The following is a 24,818-nucleotide window of genomic DNA, read 5'->3' as shown; positions in this document are numbered from 1 at the left end:
TAAAACTACGATACTTTTTTAAAACCTTATAAAATATTAACTGTTATATATAAGGAATTGAAAAAATATATCCCATTTAGTATATTTAATAACATATAGCTAAGTTAATGATTCATTATGATAACTTCTATAGAATTCTTGTAAAAAAATAATTCGAGGAGACTGTTTAACACGTCGAAAAAGCGTCCGATTTAACCCCAACGCACCTTGCATATTAACATTGAATAAACTTAACATTTTAGAAGATGGATTGAATGTTGTGCAAGATCCACCATTACGAATGAATGAAGCAAATAAAATGTCAAATGTTCCAACTTGCCAATCTCAAAACAATGTCACAAACGCGCCCACACAATTTAGTTACGTTATACTTCGGCGCTTATTTTCACTTATTTTCAAAGGATAAGGATTCTCAATGATTTATCCGGTACCTATGGCACGGCATGAATTTTAAATTTTTGGTAGTGTCAACACTTAATAATATCTTGTCTGTAGAATGTAGTCGATAGTTGCCAAATTATGAAGTTTCCCTTCAAATTTAGGGGAAGAATGTACTAGGTTTAGGTAATTTAACGTTGTGTATTGCCTAACGTTGTGTATAGCAAATTATTGTTAATAACAAAATTCTTGAATGTTTTTTTAGATCTCGTATTCCAATTTATGTTCAGTTAATTATGAAATACAAATTCTGCTAATGGAATTTCAAAGAAGTAATCTGGCAACTATGGTGTAGTCTGTACTCTGTAGTCCGTCTGTATACATAATTTTTCTTGATAAATCAAACTGTATTCTGCAGTTTTTTGTCGTTATTCACGGTTTTACAGTCCGGAATTAAATATCGAGATATTTAACGTTTGCATGGAAGTGAGCAATGAAAGACATGACTTCTCCAGCCCAGAATAACATATCCGATTTATTGAAATTAGCAAGAAAATTTAACTGTTTCTATTTATCAGGTATAAAATATATATTATTCCATTAAATTGCTATGCATGTTATATCTTTTAATGACGTATGTAACGACGTTTTTTAATGACGTAGGTCCTTTTAATTTATTTAATCATAAGTGTAACGTCTCTTGTTGCAGGACTCCATCAAGGTGTATGTAAACCCTTTATAGTTGCTGGTCACCAAGTGGGGCTAGTTCGACCAGACGTATTGAAACATTTGCAAAGATTTCCTGAGGTAAGCTAAGCAATTATTGCGAATGAGTATGTATGTTCACATGGTGCCATTATTTACACATATGCTACTTTTCACTAGCAACCTGTCCTGGCTTCTCTGTCATTCAAAATGTGAATATATTATACACATCAACTATCCTCTTAATTCACTCTATCCATTGGTGAAAATCATATACTTTTAACTCATTCAGACAGACAAGGTCGGGACTGTCTTTTATAATATGTATGGTGGAAAGGAATCAGTCATACTTTTATGTTAGATCTGTTTTTTTATTTTTTTTCCCTTTCTGGCTTCTGTCCTTTGGGACAATTTTGCCAACGTCAAGTTCTAGGTATACACATGTAGAAAAAAGAAAACGAAGTAAGAATTCAGAAGATTACAAGGTAGAAACAAGCAACAAAAAAGAAGAACGTCAACAAACTAGAGACAAATAACAACATGGACAAGAATGTATGAATACCAACATTACAAAGAGAGACAGTGAGAAAAGAAAAAAGAAGGACCATGAGGGAAGGACTTAATATATTGAATACTAAAGTTTAATATTCTTAATAAGAATGAATTTTGATAAAATTTCAATAAAAGGGGAATGAATCTGAGAAAGCAAGCAGTGAGAGTTTGTGGGGCATGGGATATAAGGAGGGATTAAATCATATAAAGAAATGGATAATTTTGGGCAATTAAAAAAGATATGGTCAATAGTACCATCCTCCAATCCACATACACACAATGAATGATCTCTAATCCTTATTTTTGCCAAAAAAATGGGGAAACAAACATGACCTAAACGAAGTCGAATAATGGTGGAAGTAACCCACCTACTGGCATTACGATACTTGAAAAACCATGGTCTAACAGGGACTTCTGATTGAATACAACCATAATGTTTGCCCTTAACAGTTTTAGACCTAAGCCAGATATGATTTCATTTATCGAAAAGTCGTGGTTTAGCAACTGAGAAAAGATCTGAAAGGAAAACTTTAAAATGATTGGAACAGCCTGATCTAGTAGCCTCTTTTGCATAGAAATCTACATCTTCATTACCTCTAATGCCGTTGTGACTTGGAATCCAAGCTAAACTACTTCAATTCCAAGACAATGACATTTATAGAGCAGTTCTTTAGTTTTTAAGCTTAAGGGGAAAATAGTTTTAGAAAGGAGAGGGAATATTATAATATCCTGAAGGCAACTAGATGAATCAGAAAAAATTATAAATTTATTAAGTTTGTGAGATTCAACAAAAGATACCGCTTCATAAAGAGCAATTGCTTCAGCAGAGAAAACTGAAGAGAGAGGAGGAACTTTAAAATTTTAAATCACCTTATATTTAGGGATCCAAACAGCTGCGCCTACGCAGTCAGAAGGGGAGAGTTTGGAACCGTCAGTAAATATATTTAGCCAACCATTCCATTTATGATTGACAATAGAGTTAAAAAGTTCATTAGCACAGGAGTTATTTTTCTCTATACCAAAGTTAAAAATAACGTTAGGAGTGAAAGAAAGGGCATCATGTTCCATGGAAAAAATAGAATTGATTGGAAATTGGACTACAGGACATAGGAGATCGGTGAAAGTTTTATAACTAATTATAAGGCAAGGTGAGTCTTTATGCAACCAATACTTAGAAGAGCGAACCAATTGAGAAAGAGAACTTAGTCTGGAGGAAAGAGGGTGTTGGGAACCTAACATGGATTTACAAAGAAAACGATCAGAAAGATATTGCCTACGTAATTTAAGAGGCGGATCGACACATTCCACTTGTAAAGCGTTAATTGCAGAAGATTTCATTGCTCCAGTGACAATCCGAAGCATTTAGCCTGAATTTTGTCTAATTTATTAAAGCAAATTTATTACAAGGTTCAAACAGGAAAGTTCCATAGTCAAAGTGGCTTCTGATAATAGCGTTATATAGAGCAGTTTTTGACAGTAGGGGTGAGAACCCCACCATACGCCAGAAAGTGACCTTAGAACATTAAATTTTTTTTCACACTTATTGGCGATAAAATCCAGGTGAGGAACTCCTGTAAGCCTTGAATCGAGAATAACTCCCAAGAATTTTGTTACATTTTTATTCAAAATTGGGAACCCATCAATAAAAATATCTAAATTAGGAATAAATCTTTTTTTAGAAAATACAACTAAATTGCTCTTTGAAGCTGATAAATTAAGGTTATGTATCAATAAACAGGCATTGAATAGGAGAGCAGTATTTAATCGAATGGCTACATCTGAAAAAGAAGGCGGAATGGCGTATAATGCAAGGTCATCTGCATATTGTAATATATTACAAAATGACTCACACACACAGATTCATACTCACACAGATTCATCAAGGTCGTATGTATAGAGGCAGTAAAGGATAGGACTCAAGACAGATCCTTGGCGTAAACCCTTCCAAATCGCACGAGGTGAGAAAGAGACATGATGACGAATTGAAATCAAACGAGCCATTTGTAGATTACAAATGACACTTGTTAACTCTCAGGGATACTCAGCTGTAGCATTTTCTGCCTGAGTAGTGGGAGAATAACGCTGTCATACGCAAAGGAGATGTCCAAAAAAACGCCCACAGCATGCTCGTTTCTTGAGAAAGCAAGTCTTATGTCTGTGGTTAAAACGGCAAGACTATCAATTGTACTCATGCCTCGTCTAAACCCAAACTGCGTTCTTGATAGTAAACCTTTGCTTTCAACAACGCATACCAAACGATTTTTTAACAGATGTTCAAATATCTTTAACAAAGCTGAAGATAGCGCAATAGGCCTATAGGCTGACGGATCTTTAGAGTCTTTTCCGGGCTTTAGAATTGGAATTATAATCTGACTTTTCCAAGATTTTGGAAAATTACCAGAGAGAAATATTTGGTTAATAATATTTAGAAACAGATGTTTTGTTGAAAGTGAAGCTTTGCAAACAAAAGAATATGGGATACCGTCTGCACCAGGAGCAGAGTCACTAAGGTTATTTAGAACAGAAGACAGTTCTTCAAATGAGAATATTTGATCCATTTTATGTGAAGAGGTTAGATGAGAGATTGGGGGAGGAAAACAATTAAAACAAGGAACAAAAGGGGGAGCCAAATAGTCAACAAATGCGCCAATCCACGAAGAAGCATCGTTAGAAGAAGTATTGCAATTAACGGAAGAAGCTCTACGGAAACTTTAATATTTTTCCAAACAACTGAAGCATGGGTACGGGATGAGAGCCTGTTTCTTTTTTAATGACAAAAATCTGGTAGTACTGGCTGCGATTCGTTTAAAACAAAGGTAATTTTCCATACTCATACTATAATTATAAATAGATTCAACATCTTTACGCTGACTTACCATGGCAGAGCTTTCAGAGTCCCACCAAGGAGGGGAAGGTGATTTACGACATGAAGAATTTTTTAGAGGAAAAATAGAGCTCGCAACTGACAAAAGAGTGTCGGTTAGTGAGAAATATAAATTAATAAAATTATAATTATCAACGGCAGGAAAAGACGAAGTTTTAGCTTCAACTAATTCAGAAAAGAGGCCCCAATCAGCATGATCTAGTCTAAACTTTAGTAGAGGAGGAAGGGCAGGAAGCCGAATTAGGGAATGGGGAAATGAAATTAAAATGGGAAAATGATCACTACCGAATGAAGACGACAAAACTTTCCAAGATAGTAATGAAGCCAAATTTGGAGAAACAAATGATAAATCTACATGACTAGAGTTTTGAGTTGGGGAAACTCTTCGAGTGTGGGATCCATCATTTAAAAGGCATAAGTTCTTAGAGTCGAGAAGGTCAAGCAATGTCACTGAATTAGATGATGACAAGTGAGAGCCCCACACAGGGTGATGGCAATTAAAGTCACCCAAAATAATAACAGGATGAGGAAGAGTCGAAAAACTACTAGACAGTTCAGACACTATGGAAGAATTAGGATAAGGAATGTAAACAGAAAGAATTGTGATATTATTAACTCTAGTAGCAACAATATTGAAATCTGGACTGTGGGATGAAAGGGGTATTTGATTAAATGAAAAATTCCTTTTGATTAGCAAAGCACAACCACCATATCCATCTATCCTGTCATCCCGGAGACAGGAAAAGCCAGAAACTCTAAAGTGAGTGCCTTAAGCCATGTCTCAGAAATGTCAAGAACAAATGGGTTGAACCTGTTAATAAGAAAAATAAGGTCATATTTTTTATGGTTAATACTTTTAACATTCCATTGCAGGAGGGATTGACTCGAAGCCATTTTTATCAATTGCAGAGATAATTTCTTGTAGCTTTTGAATGACATTGTACGGCAGTGGCGAAGCGTCCATACAAGCCGATTCCTACCGGGTTACCTTTTGTAAATTAACTTAAAATAATAAATAAAAAACATAACTATATAACTAGAATAATAATAGTATATTCAAACAAGTCATCCTATACCTACTTATTTCATTAAATCAATACTTCAACGATTACGATACATAGTTCATATTATTATCAATTCGTTAAATCGTAACTCTCGCGCGCGCAGTTCTCGCGCCTTATAGTGTTCGAAGTGAACCCGGCCGCGCATAGCTTCCCTCGCGATATTGTTGTCTCTTTCACACGCAGAGCGATGTCTTTGTCTAATTTTTTGGAAGTGACGTAAAAATACATGTGTGCGTGCGTGTATGTGTACTTCAGGGTAACCCGAGAATTTGCGGCTTAATGTTGGGCCATTGGCGCGAAATTTTTTAATAATTTAGAATGTATAATTATTAGTGTTTGTGTATAGTGTGGGTTATTAATTTCTGTTGGGCACTTTTAGATAAGTACCTATGTTCAAAATATGTGATTATTTGTTAAATTTAGAGTTTAGAAATAATGTTTATGTTAGAAGGAAATTATAATGTATTAGGATATTTTACTGATTTTAATTTATTCATGTGAACAGCGTAATTCATGTTAACTGTAGAAAAAAATATTTCTTCGGGTTACCTTTTGAAAATTTTCACCCTTCGCCACTGTTGTACGGTATGGCATCATTAAATTTAGACACAATGTTTATCAAGAGGTCAGAAAGTAAACCAATAAGGCTGGCATTTTGTGTTGGATCTTGTTGCTGCAACATAGCATGACCATTAGGCATAGAAGAGAGAGGGGTAGATGTTATAAAGTTGTGAGCTTCATGATCATAGAATACTCCAAGAAAAGGCTTTGGGTGACGGGGTTTAAAAATAGTTTTTTTATGGGAAGACTGCGAAGGCGAGGGATTTGCTATGTAAGGAGAAGGAGGGGATCTAGGAGTAGAAGAACTAGAAGAAGTTTGGGGTATTGGTTGTGATTTGGTGGCATCAGAATAAGGTCTACGGGAAGTTATAGGAAATTTTTGGGAAGCCTCAGTGTATGAGATGTTGTTTTCAGACTTAACTATTTTAATGGATTTCTGTCTAGAATGCTCCAGACAAGCCTTGTTAGTAGAAAAATGGAATCCAGAACAGAAAAGACATATAGCCTCCGACTCAGGCACTACACAACTGTCTCCAGTATGCTGTTGGGCACATCTGAAGCAGCGAGGTTCGGAGCGGCATTGGCTTTTTGTATGTCCGAAACGGCAGCAAGCCAAGCACTGGATGGTTGGGAGCTGGTAAACGCTTACAGGCAGGGAGGAATTAAAGCAAAAAACTCTGGGAGGGAGGGTTTGTCCTTGAAATGTGATAACCACAGTTTGGGTAGGAATCCAAACTATCTTGAAATATTTTCCTATTCAAACGCCTTGCTTTATTTACTGAGCCACAATTATCAGGACAAACAATCGCATGAACTAATTCCGCCATGGACCACTCAACTGGCACATTTTTTACTATTCCCATATGAGTAACATGGAACTTAGGAATCAGAGCCGAAAATTTATATTGAGCTAATAATGGATTCACTAAGAGGTTATTAGCGTCTGTTATTGATTTAAATTCAATAGAAACCCGATTGCGACCAATAGCTTTTATACCGTCAATTGTGATTCCGGAGATAACGTTTTGAAACAGAATCCTTAGTTGAGTCAACGATATCACATTACAAAATAAAACAACAACTTACCAGACACCAAAGAAAACAAAAACAGAAAAAGAGAAAGAAAAAAAAAGGAAAAACAAATAAAATAAAAAAAAATTCAAACACAATTTCAAAAGAAACCAAAAGAAACGCTTTCACAGAAAAACCACCTACGAAAAGAGTTTTTTTTTTAAAGTAAATAAACAAGCAACAAAGAACTAAATATACAAAAACAGTGAAAGATAATAAAGTTTTGAGGTTATATGTACATGCTTGACCGTATTCAATCAGCGAACCTGAATCTCTGTTTTCTTACTGTAAACATGGAATTTTTGTATATTTCTAAGAACTATAATAAATAAATAAATCAATCTCACTCTTAAGTAAAATTTTAAGTAGACATTCAATGTATTGAACTATTTCATAAACTAAGCTTAAGCTGCACATAAGATCTTTTTCTCTGCTGATTTAGTGCTATTAAATAAACAAAACTCAACTGTGGAAATCCATCACATAGTGTGGCTTAAGATGTCATTTGAGTTAGTGTTTAAATTTGGCTTCATTAATTAGACACTGTCTTAAGATGCTGATCCTAATATGTCTGCATCTCAGCCAATATTGCACCTCAAGTGAATTTGGGTTGCATCTATTAATACAGCCCTAAGTCATATACATGTTGTAGATAAGATATGTCGCTTGTCAGGTTTTCAGAGTTGCTGGGAAGTATGTAGAGTTAAATCCTGCATTCAGAAATTATAAAGAGAGAACATTGAAAGTAGCTGATATATTGCAGAAACTTAGAAAAGAAAATGAGATATGTGCTCTCAAAGGTTGGAGAGATGAGGTAAAACACATCTTACATTATTTAATATTTGTATGCCATCAAACAAAATATGCCAACAAATATTTTTTTTATAACCTACTTTTGATAATTATTGTATCATTCTTGATTTTAAGTTAGTATAGTTATCAAGATAAAAAATATATTGTACAATAGTAATTTTCTTATAAAATTTCATCATGTTAATACCTGAAAGTTAATGAGAATCATGTATATTTCTAGTGTTTTGAAGTGAGCACCCCTTTTTGCCATGAGAGTCTGTTGGAAATGGACAGGAGTGCTATATGTCTGTTTGGGATCAGAAACTATGGCGTCAGTGTTACTGGTTATTTAAATCACCCATCAAAAGGTCTTTGTATTTGGTTGCAACAGAGAAGCTTTACTAAACAGACTTGGCCAGGTAAGTCCCAATTTTTTTTTAGTTCAAGAACATAATAATAAAAATAGTTTGTGATAAAACTAACTGTGTTGCCGTTTATCTCATGGTTAGAACTATCTCCAATCTTAACAGATTTGAATGAGTGAACCAGGCTAGTAGTTGGTGCCATCTTTTTATTAAATTAAAAACCATAAAACCTGCAAATTAAATATGAATATATGTACATTAGCATCAGAAAAACTCCTCCTCCATGCATCAATGTCCTCAATGCTGAGGGTCATGACCCCTAACACAGATCACTCTATTCTGGACTATACTGAGCCAATGGTGCCGGGTCACTAAGCGTGAAATTGTGTTATGGGCACTCTATCAATGTGCATATTGCATAGGCTTGTTTAGGCCTACCATTACTTTATCCTGGCCTATTATATCAATTATTTAAACAGGTAAATGGGATTGTTTTGTAAGTGGAGGCCTGGCTGTTGGTTATGGTATCCTTGAAACCACTATTAAAGAAGCTGCTGAAGAAGCATCAGTGGAAGGTGATTTGGTAAAGAAATTAGTACCAGCTGGCTGTGTCAGGTATATTTTAATATATTATATAGTATACCATTGTGTGTGGCAATATGTCCAAAAAGCTACATATGTGTGCAATTGCAACAACTTTATATATCAGATTCTGTTTATGTCCTATCTATACTCATCATAAAGCTAATATTTTTGTTTGTTTACTAATTCTTGCAGTTACTGCTCCAATTCTTTAATTTCTTTCACTAATAAGAACCTACATTATCTCTATGTGATATTTTTTACCCTGAGAATGTACATTTAGCCAGAGCCAAAAGAGAGAACATTACAAGAAAATGGTTTATATAGTTGTCTGTTCTTTTAGATTTGAGTGGGCATTTACTTCACGAAGTGCAGTATAATTCAACTCAATACAAATTAGTTGTACTCCATTTTCTGTCATATATAAATTTCCAATTATATTTTATTACTATTTATTTGGTTGTATAGATTAGCTTGACTTTGGAATTTGTTTATCTTATAGTTATGTGACATACTTAGCATTTACTTAGAAGTTGTGAAACAGGCGCTTAATCCTCTAATTAATTATCAAATTTTATCCAGGGGGAAAGTATAGAGCGGGAATTTTATCTGGGAATAAACTTTTACACAAGTGTGGAGTCTAGAAAACTAAAGACTACATCACATCACAGTATCTTAGGTTTGCCAAAGTGATATTCAGATTTCTGCTCAGCATCAGCCTGATAAATGGTGCACGATACGGCGATAGGTTCGGCCAAGACCAGGGCGCCATTCAAATATTACGTAATGCAATTTGGAGTGGATCATAACGTTTTATAAGACCCCCCCGTCTTATAAAACGTTACGATACGTTACAGCTGCGGGAGGGGGGTTCGTACAACGCGGTATGTAACATTGTATTTTTTATTTTAAAACAATAAAGGTATTTTAGCGATTTTCGGACTGCGAAAAAATGTAATTTTAGAGTTACATAACTTTTTGAAGGGGGGAGGAGGGGGGGCGTACAGGAAAACGTTACGGCGCGTTACATTGGGGGGTGGGGGGATCAAAAGCCTTCAAAAATTGCGTTATGTAATACATGAACGGCCCCCCTTGCGGTATCAGAATATGTAATCATTTCCGCACTTAGTTTAAAGGCGGCTGTACTGAAGATAATCAGAAAGTGTCTTTAGTCCATTGAAATGTTACATTTTTTAGGCCTTACCTTGCGTTTTTTAGAGGACGCAATTTTATTTTTTAGAAGTGTAGGGGGGGTCAGTGTAAAGCTAAAACCAAGTTTGTGGGGTCGCCACCCTTGTCCCACGGCCGCCATCTTGGGTTGAAATGGTTTTTACGATGTATCTCTTAAACTATTTATCTGACAAAAAAAATTATATACATTTTTTGTTGCAAATTAAATTCTCTGCAACTTTGGTCTAGTAACTTTTGTCTTAGAACTATAAATAAAAAGTTATAAGCGAAAATGTTAAGAAATTCAATGTTAAGCAATGTCCATTGCAACGTCATCAGAACGTGTGTTTATAAGGTTCATAATACGTACAACACAAACCCGCGGTTGTCGGCTTGTACGCGAATTACTGGATCCTGAATCGCTTTGGGACAGATGAAGCAATTGCTTAACATTTTTGCTTATAACTTTTTATTTATAGTTCTACGACAAAAGTTACTAGACCAAAGTTGTAGAGAATTTAATTTGCAACAAAATGTATATAATTTTTGTCAGATAAATAGTTTAAGAGATACATCGTAAACATTTCAACGGAAACAAACGGTTTTAACTGCACAAAAATAAAATTGCGTCCTCTAAAAAACGCAACCCCAAATGTAACTTTTCAATGGACTACTTCTGCTTCAATGCATTTATTTATAAGATTGGAATAAAAAAAAAGACAAACAATAATAGATTTACCTACATGCGTTATATAACGATATTATAAACAGATATCGCACTCTTAATAAAATAATGACCTATTCTAAAATTGATAATTTGTGGCAGTCGTCGCAAAATAACTTTTGTTTGCTACCTTTATTTTTAAAGTTGCTATAATTCATCTTATTAAAGATAGGTAAATAATGAAACCTATAGCATGAAAAAAAAAGAAAAAACTTAAAGGTCCACAAAATTTATTTATTTATTTTTAACCGACTTCAAAAAAAGGAGGAGGTTATCAATTCGACGTGATTTTTTTTTTCTATGTTACCTCAGAACTCGCTCATTTATGAAACGATTTGGAAAATTCTTTTTTTATTCGAAAGAATTTCTCTCCAGATTGGTCCCATAAATTTTTTTTCAAGATCGCTTCGGTAGTTTGGTTTTAAAATTAAAGAAACTAGAATAATTATGTCGTCCAAGAAAACGAAATCGCGATTTTAGCTTTGCTATGACGTATTTAGTTATGTTTTTGCACTGAATTTGGTTGACTGTACTTCTCACATACTTATAGCATAACATCTTTTCCCCGTGTCAGGGGTAGGCAGAGGCGTAACATTTCATCGCGATAGTCGTACTGTGTGTGAAACATATCAGTTGTGTTTTTGGGTTGGGTTTAATTGACTCTACTTCTTACATACATACATATATGTATATAGCATCACACCTTTTCCCCTTTTTAGGGGTAGACAGAGATGTAACACCATAGCGCAATAGTTATAGTATGATCGAAATATATCAGTTGTGTTTTTGCATTAGGTTTGCTTGAATCTACTTCTTACATACATATATATAGCATCACACCTTTTCCCCTTTTCAGGGGTAGGCAGAGGTGTAACATTTGAGCGCGATAGTCGTACTGCGAGCGAAACACATTAGTTGTGTTTTTGTGTTGGGTTTAGTGGACTCTACTTCTTACATACATACATACATATAGCATCACACCTTTTCCCCTTTTCAGGGGTAGGCAGAGGTGTTACACCACAGCGCGATAGTTGTACTGTGAGCCAAATATATCAGTTGTGTTTTTGCGTTAGGTTTCCTCGATTCTACTTCTTACATAAATATTTATAGCATCACACCTTTTTCCCTTTTCAGGGGTAGGCAGAGGTGTAACATTTCAGCGCGATAGTCGTACTGCGAGCGAAACACATTAGTTGTGTTTTTGCGTTGGGTTTAGTTGACTCTACTTCTTACATACATACATATATATAGCATCACACCTTTTCCCCTTTTTAGTGGTACTCAGAGGTGTAACTCCTCAGCGCGATAGTCGTATCGTGAGCGAAACACAACTATGCCATTGAGACGGTCTATTTTTACTAACACAAAAAAGCAAAAAATAAAAATAATTTTAACAGAATAAACCGCCTTCAAAAACCACTCAAAACAAAAAAATAATTTCACATAACAAGTATATATTGGATACAAATTTTGGAGTCGGTGCCTAATTAAAATATGCCTAGAACTATTAAAAAAACAAAGTTCGCTTCTAAAAATATCTTACGAAATTTATTAAATTTTTTGAATGTTTATAAAAGACTATCTAGATCAAAATATACTCTTTCTATGGATTTTAGAATCTCTTTAACATATACGGTTTTAGAGAGTAGTCCGAACTATACCTGTGAAGGTCCTATCTTTCTCACACCTTTCTAAAAGTATGGTACTTTTTCAAAGCCTTATAAAACATTAACTGTTACATTTAAGAAATTTAAAAAATATATACCATATAGTATATTTAATAACATATAGCTAAGTTAATACTTCATTATGACTTAATAACTTCTATAGAATTCTTGTAAAAAAAGTTTTTGAGAACACTGTTTAACACGTCGAAAAAGCGTCCGATTTAACCCCAACGCACCTTATTTTTTTTCATTTTCACTTTGGAAGAACAAGCATTATTAAATTTATTAAAAATCACAATTAAATAAGTAAATGGATACTCCAATTTTTCCTTCATACTTTACACGGGCTTAGGACCGTCGGAGATCCCGCCCTGTGGAATGGGGGCGTTTGGAGAATTCCACCACGGTATCCCCTGCCTGTCGTAAGAGGCGACTAATAGGGGCCACGAAGGGGGTCGTCGGCGGGCAGCAGGGGGCTGTCCGCCCTAGTGCATTTCTGTGCATCTTTGCACATTTGTCGGTTAACCCCCGAGTTGGACGGCAGTGTGTGTAGTTGGCCTCACGCTGCCGTAGACGCCGAGGGCGTCCTTCGGTGCGCGGGGGCTTCTGAGCCCCCCCCCCCATAGGAGACGGGCCGCAAGGCGGCACCGCGCAGGGGTGGCTGCGGTCGCAGACTAGACACTTTAACGTCAGAGGAAGCCCGCAGCCGTCCCTAATGCGCCGAAGAGGGCCACCGCGGAGTTTTAGCTGGTAGGCCGTGCATAGGTTTAAGTTGTATATAGGGTTAGGGACTCGGCCCGGTCGTCGCCCGAAGGTCGTCATCAAATCCGGGCGGCTCAACGCCGGGCCGTAAGGCACGGTTACCCCAGCATAACCGCTCAGTCGCCCCCCACGAAGGCTGGGCGGTAGTAATAAGGGACTTTCTCCGCGAAACCAAAAAAAAAAAAAAAAAAGGACCGTCGGGAGATACCTACTTTATTTAAGCATTACTTTCCGATAAAATACCTAATTCATTTATTGTCTATGTAATAAAAATAACAGCGCGAACGAACTATGAATATTTCTGGCGTATTTAAAAATTGGAGCTATTTACAAAATAATCAACTTACATACCTAAACAGTTTATTTACAAATTACCTATTTACACTTCCTTGTAACGAAGCATTAAGCAACTGCTCGAAATGGAGTCCGCCGCGTTCGATACACAAATGTGCACGTTTTAAGTAATTGTATTTAAGCTTTCGCCATGTGTCTCTGTCACTTTTCACTCGGTTAAAGGCGTCCATTATCGCACTACGTAACTCGTCAGGTGTTTCGTGTTCCCGGAAATACACGAGTGTCTTTATTTCCGACCACAAGAAAATATCCAGGGGTGTTAAGTCCGGGCTTCTCGCCGGCTAAGCCACGGGGCTGCCGCGGCCAATCCAATGTTCATTACCAGTGCATCGTTGTCGTGAATTGTGTGCGCCCGACGGAAATGATACAGGTGTAATCCGTAGGTATTTAATGTTTTCCACCCAAATACTAACATCAAATTCCCGTGCCGCCATTCTCGTGCTTCGCCGAGGATCCCGCTCAAGGCACTCTAAAATGTGCACTTCCTCGGCCTTACACATGAGCAAGCGCGTGGAATTATCCGTGGTTGAGGAGGCGTTGGGTTGCAGCCAAGGTAGTGGGAGTAGATGAAACTTGAGGAGTTTCGATCCCGTGAAGTCGCAGCGCATTCAAATGATCCGGCTAGGAGTACAACCGCCTAGTCTTTTCCAAATTGTACTTAGCTACAGCGTAAAGCTGAACCATTGACAAACACTGCGCGTTTGAATATTAGTACTGACGACTAATTTTCGTAATCAAAACACTGACTGAAGGACGGCGCGGCGGGCAGGGAGTACGGGAGTGTATGTACTCGCCGTGCTAAGGTATAGGTACATCAGAGGGGTGCGCGTCCGCCCTGTGGAATGGGGGCGTTTGGAGAATTCCACCACGGTATCCCCGGCCTCTCGTAAGAGGCGACTAATAGGGGCCACGAAGGGGGTCGTCGGCGGACAGCAGGAGGCTGTCCGCCCTAGTGCATTTTTGCACATGTTTCGGTTGACCCCTGGATGGACGGCAGTGTGGAGTTGGCTCATGCTGCCGTAGACGCCGAGGGCGTCATTCGGTGCGCGGCGGCTTCTGAGCCCTTCCCCCATAGGAGACGGGCCGCAAGGCGGCACCGCGCAGGGGCGGCTGCGGACGAAGACTTAGACACTTCCGTCAGAGGAAGCCCGCAGCCGTCCCTAATGCGCCGAAGAGGGCTACCGCGGAGTTTTAGCTGGTAGGCGAGTTCTCATTTATTTTTCGGAAACGAGTATTAATTTTAATAAAAAAAAATATTTTCATTTTATTAAACTGATATTTTTTTCACTTCTATTATTGATATAGAATTCAAAATTTTTGGTTCCAATACGACTATAAAGTCACGGTGTATATATGTATTTTTTTATATATCTATATATTTATATATGCGAGTATGTTGTTATGACATTTGTTTATTATTACTCTTTTTATGTGTTTTTCACTTTCGTTTATTATACACCTGCCTCCGTCCTCTCTACACCACCCCAACGTTGACTGGGAGAGAATGCCCATGGCATTAAGTCCGCCTGTATACCATGTGTACAAAGTGTAAAATAAAATAAAATAAATAAATTGGTTGTTTGATGATTCCCACAAATTGGCAATTTTGGAATGGGTCATTATTTTACTAAGAGTGCGATATGTTTTTTGATTTACAGTTTGGTTGTTCCTAAGTTACGCATAAATTTTTGGTAGTTAAATGTGAGTTTTAGGAGTGAAACAATGCATTTGTTTCTTAGTCGTTTATTTAATTAACGATTAGACAAGCTCCTACGTTGCCAAGTATATGGTTTAAGGATACGATGAAGAACTTTTATTGATAAACAAAAAAAAAATGTCAGCACAAAATGTATTCGAATTTCAAAATAATTTTATGTATAAATAGCTTTTGCCCGCGGCTCCGCCCGCATCATAGTTTTTCGGGCTAAAGTTTTCCTTTATAAAAGTCACGCTATATATTTTCCCGGGAGCCTATGTTCTTCCCAGGGTCTCAAACTGTCTCCATACCAAATTTCATATTAATACGTTGGGCAGTTTATGAGTTTAACACGTTCAGGCAGACAGATGCAGCGGGGGTCTTTGTTTTATAATATATTTTTGTAGAGCTTTTTAAGAGAATCAATCTCGTCATTGTTGCATAACTTTAACCGTTTACGCAGCGCACGCAACGGAAGCTCCCAAAACTAATAAATTTTCCCCGTTTTTGCAACATCTTTCATTACTGCTCCACTCTTATTGGTCATAGCGTGATGATATATAGCCTATAGCACTCCAGGGACAAAGGGCTATCCAACACTAAAATAATATTTCTGTTTGAACCGGTAGTTCCTGAGATTAGCGCGTTCAAACAAACAAACAAACTCTTCAGCTTTATATAATAGTATATAGATATCTACCTCTAATAGCCGCGGACAGCTGGCGCGAGACTTTCGGCTCGTCCATCAGCGTCGCAGTTCCAACATTATCTGTTATATTATATTATCATATTCAGGGTTAAAACCTAGGATTTACCGAGTAGGTGGTGGTATAGTTTGAGGTGAAAGATAATCGGAACATTTCGGTCTTGGTAAATTTTAGTTATTACTAGAAAATCTTAAAATTTGCCCTGGGGGTTTTACAGTAACACATTATAATTAAAATATGCCATTCATGATATTTTCTACAGCAATGTATTTAATTAAACAATATTAAATTGTTATTATTTCTTTTTATAGTTTCTACTTTGAGAGTGAACGAGGTCTGTTCCCAAATACAGAATATGTTTACGATCTTGAACTGCCACTAGATTTTGTGCCTCAAAATGCGGATGGAGAAGTGGAGAGTTTTGAACTACTTACTGCTGAAGAATGTGTACAGAGAGCTCTCTCGCCCCAGTTTAAAACAACCAGTGCCCCAGTCCTTATAGATTTTTTGATTCGTAAAGGATATATAAATCCTGAAAATGGTACGTATTGTATTCTGATGATTATTGTCGATTATTGGAAGTGCACTCTTGTGACACTATGATAGTTCTACTATAATGTTTGTTTTGACGTAAAATTCATATTACAATATTATATATTTATTTTAATTCCTGAATTTGTTTTCAGAGCCAAATTATCGTTACCTTGTGGAGCTATTGCACGTTCCTCTACAATCGATTTACAACTGGCCATTCACTGCCGTGGCAACCGTTAACGGAGATGGTCAAGAACTACACGAAATTAATTAACAGTTTTATTGTTTTAATAGTGTTCTAATTTTCAGGTATCAAAAGGTAAATAAGTTTATTTATTATTACTCTGGCTTACACATAGATCATGAACAGTCTCATTTGTTAAATCGTTGAATATAGATATTAAAAAGTATGAATTTATTCAATATTATGGATAAATCTAGAAAGAGTTATACCCAGTGTTAGCTTATAAAATGTTTGGTTGTATTTATAAAGCAATATTTGTTTGTGACGATTTTACGTATTCAGGCCTAACACGATTTACATTCTGAATTTATAGGAGTAAATATTCATGTTAATAATGTGTGGATACTGTTTATTTATATCCACATCTGAAGTTATACATTGACCAAATTCTGAAGTTTTTAATGATCGTATGTAATTCAAGATGTCATAGTTTAGCTAGGTATGGTTAATTTCTGTGATACTTTACCGGTTTGGTATAAGACATTATAATATGTTAATCAGTTAGAGTTTGTCTTATATATAGATCATACTTAATTTGTAACCTTATTGGCAGTTGCATTCTGGCTTAAATAAGATAAAATATGTCAGAAATTTATTTATGTATTTATTTGAATGATTTATTATATTGGACTTGTTGAATTCAAAAAATGTTTGTGAAAAGTATTGTTTTAAAGATATAATATTATGTGACCATACATTAATGTATATTTTAGTTACTAGGTGCTATTTGCTAACGCAGTCTTAATAGTGAGTGAATGTGTAGTTTAGTGAATATGTACCGTTCGATATTATTCAACTTAACGCCTAGTCAGATGAAGAATGTGACTTATGTCAGTTTGGTGTAAGGGCAATATCCGGTTTTTAGATCCAAGATTTGTACAACGCATTGGTTTTGACTTATATGTGTATATTGAATTTAATATTGGAATGTAATTAGGTTTTAACAGTTTATGAGCATTAAGGATCAAGATAAACATTTGATTTTGCTCGGGCTTTCATATGACAGTTTTTCTCTTAGGTTGCGTGTTTCTGTATTATGAGCAAAGCATACAATTAGATTAGAAAAAAATTGTGGTTACGCAGTAAATTAAATTTTAACAGCTGAAACTTACATGTTTTAGTTTACTTAACGGCAATGGAGGCACAAATAGCCATTATTTTGTGAAGTAGTTATTTATTAATGAATGTATTAACGCTAAAATGAAATTTGCCTAGGGTATACACTCTAGACAAATTAAGTTATACAAAATGGCTGGAGTAGCTGTGGTCGTCGACTTCTATTATTATCTTTTAACTTTCTGTATATACTGGTAGCAACAAGTAATTTATAGCAATTAATAATAATAAAAATACTGATATTCGGTAAATAGTAGTAATGATTCTGTATTTATACTGACAACGCAGTTTTTTACATTTTTATGGACCTGTTATTGGCGAAAAGTTTTGTATCTTTATTACGTAATACAATAAAATAATGGATGTAATCGTTTATATTTGCGATAGTGATAAAATAGCTATTTCCAAAAAAAAAAAATAATAAATTTTACTACTGGATAATTTTTTTTATTATTCCCATATAAGTATTTTTTTTATTAAAACGAATGTATCAAAATATGATAAAGAACTTTATTGCAAATGATGTTATTAACACGTGAATACATACTATTGTAGGTATTACATTTATATAACATTTTATATAAAAAAAGGTTAGTAAAAAGAAAACATTTTTTACTTGCTTCATTGGTCCAGTACCCTTGTATTAAGGCTCCAGATAATCAATAAGGTCCTGGGTCTGGTCAAATCGGGCGAACAAAATTTGCGGAGGTTTATAGATTCTATAAAAACGTCAAACTGTCCGGGACTAGTCTGAATTATGCCCGATGTGGCAATAGGCTCGCCCCCTAACCACATAATGGGACGGAAATAAACTAGAGTGCCCTAGTTGTTGTACCACGTTTTCCTACAGGCCACAGGTCTGAACTCTGAGTGAGCCATGTTTTAGAAATTATAATTTACTGCAATAAACTGTTATTGCTGAATGAGGCGAGCTTAAATTTCTTTTTTTGGAAGATAGAAAGCTGTTGATTAATGTTGAATGTTTACATACAGTGTGTATCAAATATTTTTCAAGATTGTGTACATTTAAATAACTTATTTTATTATTTTACTTTATTAGTAAAAATCTTAATCTGATAGATATCCGGTAAGCGGACTAATATAAGCCAATATCAGTTTCATCCCTAATGAATACTCTGTCGCCTGGGATTAGCCACAAATAACATATACTTAATTATAATTAATTCAGACCCCTGTCACAAATAATGTGGTTTGAGACGTGACTCGCCTATAAAACCAGTAGGGTGGAATAACACAACTTCACAAGTGTTTAAAAGCGTTAAAATATTGCAATAATTGTCACCTTGATAACAAAAAATTGAGGAGGGACTTATGGTACATGTTGATGACAATTGTAAGTATAGTGTGTGTGTGTGGTGAGTCCGGTAGCTAGTAGTCGTCGCCGCGCGACACGACCTCCTTGCAGGTGGGACGCAGCAGGATGGTGTGTTCGAACTGCGCCGTGTAGCTGCCGCGCGCGTCGCACAGCGGCGGGTAGGCGTCCACCACGCCCTTGTCGCACAGGTCCTTCAGCGCCATGGCGTAGCGCGACGCGCCGGCCCGCTCCAGCCAGCGCTTGCAGAATGCCAATGTACCGAAGTTCTTGTTGATTACGTTCAGCAGTTGCTTTGATGACTGTAATCTGTAAAAACTCGAGATATGTACAGATTGCTCATTGTACTTATACAATATTATATTACAAGATTATTTTTTTTTGGTATAAACTTAATGTGTCATTATATGCCTTTTAATATAAAACAAACCTTAAAGGCACAAATTGCTGATCAAAGTTCTTCATGTAGTGTGAACAGTCCATGTCGTCGTGAACCTGTCCGCGCCCGGTGGACCCGAATGTTTCAATAGCGTAAAATTCGTTTTCCTCCATACGAGTTGTTTCACCTCCTTTTACTATCGGCACGGTTTTGCCAGCGTGGATTCCTAAAAAGCAAAACATTGCAATCTAATATCCAAGAAATTTTAAATATGAGGGTAGAAAATGGATATACTTACTGTATGGCCCAATAGAATGCCCATTTAGATTGCGGATAGGTTTCACCTGGTATATTTGACCGTCCAATTCAACTTCGTGCGATTCCATCACCTGTTAAGACATTAAAGAACGTTGGCGAATTATTTGTTCACATAGTAATCATTTATAAATTTCATAATTTACAAATATTAATAAATAATTTTCTTTGAAATTTTGGAAATATGCTGAAGGAGAATCTAAGCTTTAATTGAAAATCATATTTTTTGATATTCTTATACATTTAGCTGTGTGGGATGGAACTTATATTTTGGGATTTTCAGCGTAAAATTTGTTTCAGTCAATACAAAGAAAACATTTTATGAACGAAATACACTTTCACATGTGCAAAGCAGTGATTAAACCTTAGGCCTCTATAATTTATGTAAACCATGCTGATATAAATACTAAAATCTATAAAATATCTCACTTCTTGTACGGCAGCTCCGACATCACAGAGTCGGACATCGACTCCAGAAGCTTTAATGCCAGCCTCGGTGGCCTCTTGCACACCCTTGACGAGCGGATCGTAACGCGGGTTGAAGTGCAGAGTGAAGGCGCAGTCGATTATGCGCCCGTTGATATGTGTGCCGAAATCTATCTTCACCACGTCGTCATATTCGAGGACTGTCGTGTCACCTTTATGGGTACACCAATATAATTTTATATATTTGTCTGTGCAAAGGCCTTAATTTTTTTTAAGATTTTGACTATAATTCATTAAACCACCCTTCCCTTTTACATTTAAATTTTAAGTAATAAATTTGATTATATCGCTACTTTAGTCCTAACACCACATTAGTTAAATTTAAGTAAAAACCTGTTTATAGCTATATGTCAGACGATAAGGAATCGAAAGAACTCACCTATTGAAAAATCAACCATAACAATTAATCAATGAATGCAAAGAAATAAATAATTTATACTTTTTTATTTGTCAGTAGAACATTCTGTAAATTTTATCAATATATGTAGTACAGTTAGCAATTTCATTTTGTATAGCTATTATTTGTCATTTTACGAGATTTTTCAGTTATTCTTATGTACATTGACTTTTAAATTATGCTAAACGAGTCAACTAATACTTGGTCGTGCATGCATGGCAATTGACTTAATGTTTAATTATATTTCCTTTTATTTACAATTATGTACATTTATATTTGGAATAAATTAGTTTCCAATGGATCAAAATTTGATGGATGCAAAGTAAATAAGTTATTTTCAATACAAGTTTTATTTTTGTTGCATTCTCGTATTGATTAAATAAGGCTCAATAAAATGACTTTTTTTCGCAAATTTTGCCTTATTTCTACGAGTTAGTATGTCAATAGAGTTAGCTACACATGTTTTTGAAAATTTTATACAGAAAATTTAACCAACAGTATGAAGTCTCTTACACAGCAATTTACTTAGTCACAGTGTTATAATAAAATAATGTATTGGTATGTTTAAAAAGTAAAAAAAATTGTTAGATTTTTGAAAATGCTCACATTAAGAGACTTTGTTTTCAATAAAAATCTTCGTGCATAGATTTTCAGTACATACATTGTAAAATAATGATTGAGATACCAGCCCTTAGTGTATGAAGATTTTTTCAGAGCGCATAAAATATTTACTGTTTATGCATTAAACCTCATTAATCACATACCTGTGTTAGGAGTATAATGGGCAGCACAGTGATTGCGACTGCATCCAGTTGGGAAAGCCAATCCAGCTTTTAAACCATTTTCACCGATGAGGCGTCTTGCAGTAGACTCCAGCTCTTCACATATTTGAATCATTGACATGCCTGGTTTAATCCATTCTCGCATGTATTTACGAGTCTGTGAAATTTCCCGCAAGAGATTTAATGATATCAAGAAAATTACGGAAAAAAAAAGTTTTTTTTTTCACTCCTTTAACATAGTTTAAAACTAAAGTAATGATAATTATGATTGAATATAAAGCAATGTGCAATAATTATACATATACACAAACAACTTGATCCAATAGGTGAGACCTGAACACAATGTAGGAGGTGATATTTTCTACCAATAGTTCAGTAGATATGTCAGGCCTTGCAGACATCTACAAGTGATGAGACCAGTTGTTTGACGACTGCTCGAATTTTAAAACCTCTTTCTAGATAAACATCTGAATTGATTGTACATTTTCTTCCAAACATATCATGAAACTCCTAAACTAATATCGCTAAAATTTAGCTCACAGATAGACTATGGTGTATAGGATGTTATATGCTACATTTTTCAGCAATTTGCTTCCATAGATTTTACTTTATAAATAGTGCCTAAATCTTACTTATGGCTTTTATAATAAATTCTTTTCTAACTTTTTATTTTGGGAAAGTAAAGGAGGAATTTTATACCAATATTGATCTTATACACAGGGGAACCGTAAGCAATATCTCAAAGAATATAATTAAATTATTTGATTCTTCGAAACTGGTTTGAAAAAAAAAAACAAGTCTATCTCAATTACATAATGAAGCAAGCTGTAATCACAAGATGAAAATGAAAAATACCTGTCTGTGAGCCTCAGCAGCATGTCTTATTTCTTGATAGATGTCTTGATGGAGTCTATCAAGAGCTCTCTTCTCCTCACTTGAAAATCGATCTTTGGCAGTTCTCTCATCCACTCCTTCAGCAGGACCATGTTCCATGATCTGACCCTCAGGGAAATTGCCTGTGAATATTTTTTATAGTGAACATGGCTAATAAAGTTGTATGTATAAAATATACAATTATTAGAATCCTTTTAATCAATGAATACCAAATTTTTATGGAAATATAGAATATCTTTTGTTTTATAATTTATTTGATACAGACTATTACAACTGCAATAACACATTATAATTGTGAATATATTACAGTTTATTATCCTTTTTTTTGTTTTAAAATATACTAACCATTGGGATAAAGTTCTGCAATAGGAATAGTAGGCGGGTTGGTTTGTTCCTTCACTGCACCTTTTCCAGCTTTGCTCTTGTTTTTCTTCTTTTTCTTTTTTTTTTCATCGCCATCACCTCCATCTTCCACCACTGACTGCACTTGTTCTATGGTTTCAACTACTTCAGTGTCATTATCTGCATTTGCATCACCTTCTAAAAGTTGAATCATACATATAATACATTATTTGTTATTATTTGTACAACAATATTTTGTAGATTGTTTATATTGTGAACTATTGATAAATTAATGAGATAATATTGACTGATAAATCTATTCATTAACACATTGACTGTGGATTATTTAATAGTTGTTTTCGGGGCACAACAACATATTAAAAAAACCCATGTAAGACTAAGAACAATACATTCTATCTATGGTGCATCATAGCATAGTCTATGTGGTTAGTTAGGGGATATTGGGTGTCCTTGGCTGGATTACCAAATCTGATAAAAAGATTTGTTTGGTGATAGAACAAGGATGCACATATTTATTAAGTACTTTCCCATTACTGTTTGAGATAAAAAAAAAAATCTCATTACATGTACTATTCTCCATTTAAATCTATAAAACATGCTTTATAAGTGGTCTCATTTTTCGAGATTCAATGGCTTCACTGATTAATGCGTGATTTAGCCAATGTCAATAGTTAGGTGATATACCGGCCCAAAATTTATGTGATTTCTTGGATTAGAAAGTTTTGGCTCAAAGTTATCTACCATAATAAATAAATATTTTGCAGCCACAAAGACCACATTTGAATTGCATTTAAATTTGCCACAATCACTGGATCTGCTACCCGCGGCCCGATAGTTGATGGGTATGTTTGTGTTCTAACCTATTGCACTAAGTCCCTGCAAATTCTAAATAATTACATATTATGTCCCATTATTAAAAATGAGTTGTTTTCATTAGCATTGCAGGTATGGATGCTATTTAACACTGGTAAGTACTAAAATGTCTGAAATAGGACATTCATCGTAACGATAAAGACCTAGTCACTTGGTATAAAATACTTACTTCATTGATTATTGTAAATATTGTTCTGTATCATTGTAATAACACCATGGTAATTAGATATTTTTAGGATATATTGTCTTTTGTCTTGGTACCGCACGCTTATACGACTCTTATAAGGTTTATAGCAAATGGCGTATTAATGTAAGTACAAAGTACTTGCTCAGTTGTCAGTGCATTTCAATAAATACAAGTAATAAACATAAAAGTTAATCAGAATATGACGATTTTCACAATCTAACCTGTCTTCTTCTTCTTTTTTTTCTTTTTCTTCTTCTTGGCGGGATCTTTTGTTTCCTCCTCTACAGCCTCTATGTCATCATCTTCTCCATTTTCGACTACTTCATCTTTAGGTATTTCTTCATCTTTTTTCACTGCAGCCATATCGACAGATAGCTATTTCCGAAAACAATATATATTTTCGAACAATTGCACCATGTGAGCAATCAGCAATCTACCCACAGATCACAGATACTAAAACTGACGTTTCAGAGTTCACAGATCAACGAGCAGTATTTATTCAAATAATATTATAGCAATAGAATTTAAATATAAAAAAGATTATAATATGTTGATTTTAGTAATTTGTTTTAAAAGAGACTAAATATATTATAATATTACTTTTATTAGGTACCATCAATCGGGGTAACTTTGATTTAGAAGGGTAACTTTGACAGCCAGGTTACCCACTATTTTTTATGTGGCAATATTTAGTACAAAACCATTGAATTTATACAATTTGCGTTCATAACAAAGTTCGTAGGTAAGTGAACTCTCTTCGAAAAGCAGAAGCTGTCAAACGAATTAAGTATGAATTTTATAGACATTAAATAATTGGAGAGTATGAAAACACACCTAGTCCATTGAAATGTTATATTTTTTAGGCCTTACCTTGCGTTTTT

At 35.2% G+C, this 24,818-nt stretch overlaps 2 protein-coding genes across 2 annotated transcripts; one reads left to right on the top strand and one right to left on the bottom strand.

The window, feature by feature from the left end:
* The first annotated feature begins 696 nt into the window (after nucleotides 1-696).
* Nucleotides 697-18,366, top strand: LOC115442488 (uncharacterized protein YJR142W). The gene is made up of 7 exons (XM_030167523.2): nucleotides 697-956; nucleotides 1,088-1,185; nucleotides 7,889-8,029; nucleotides 8,249-8,426; nucleotides 8,852-8,987; nucleotides 16,346-16,575; nucleotides 16,721-18,366. The coding sequence occupies exons 1-7, from the start codon at nucleotides 872-874 to the stop codon at nucleotides 16,840-16,842; spliced, it is 990 nt and encodes a 329-aa protein (XP_030023383.1). The 5' UTR covers nucleotides 697-871; the 3' UTR covers nucleotides 16,843-18,366.
* Nucleotides 18,367-18,418: 52 nt separating this feature from the next.
* On the bottom strand, nucleotides 18,419-24,405 carry LOC115442489 (methionine aminopeptidase 2). The gene is made up of 8 exons (XM_037443080.1): nucleotides 24,159-24,405; nucleotides 22,860-23,054; nucleotides 22,476-22,636; nucleotides 21,603-21,777; nucleotides 20,385-20,593; nucleotides 19,939-20,029; nucleotides 19,692-19,866; nucleotides 18,419-19,570 (listed from the first exon to the last, which is right to left on the bottom strand). Exons 1-8 carry the CDS (start codon nucleotides 24,298-24,300, stop codon nucleotides 19,318-19,320), a joined length of 1,401 nt encoding a protein of 466 aa, XP_037298977.1. The 5' UTR covers nucleotides 24,301-24,405; the 3' UTR covers nucleotides 18,419-19,317.
* Nucleotides 24,406-24,818: the final 413 nt, after the last annotated feature.

Source organism: Manduca sexta, chromosome 26 (genome assembly GCF_014839805.1).
Source record: "Manduca sexta isolate Smith_Timp_Sample1 chromosome 26, JHU_Msex_v1.0, whole genome shotgun sequence".
Taxonomy (NCBI): domain Eukaryota; kingdom Metazoa; phylum Arthropoda; class Insecta; order Lepidoptera; family Sphingidae; genus Manduca; species Manduca sexta.
This window is presented reverse-complemented; position numbering and strand designations above follow the sequence as displayed.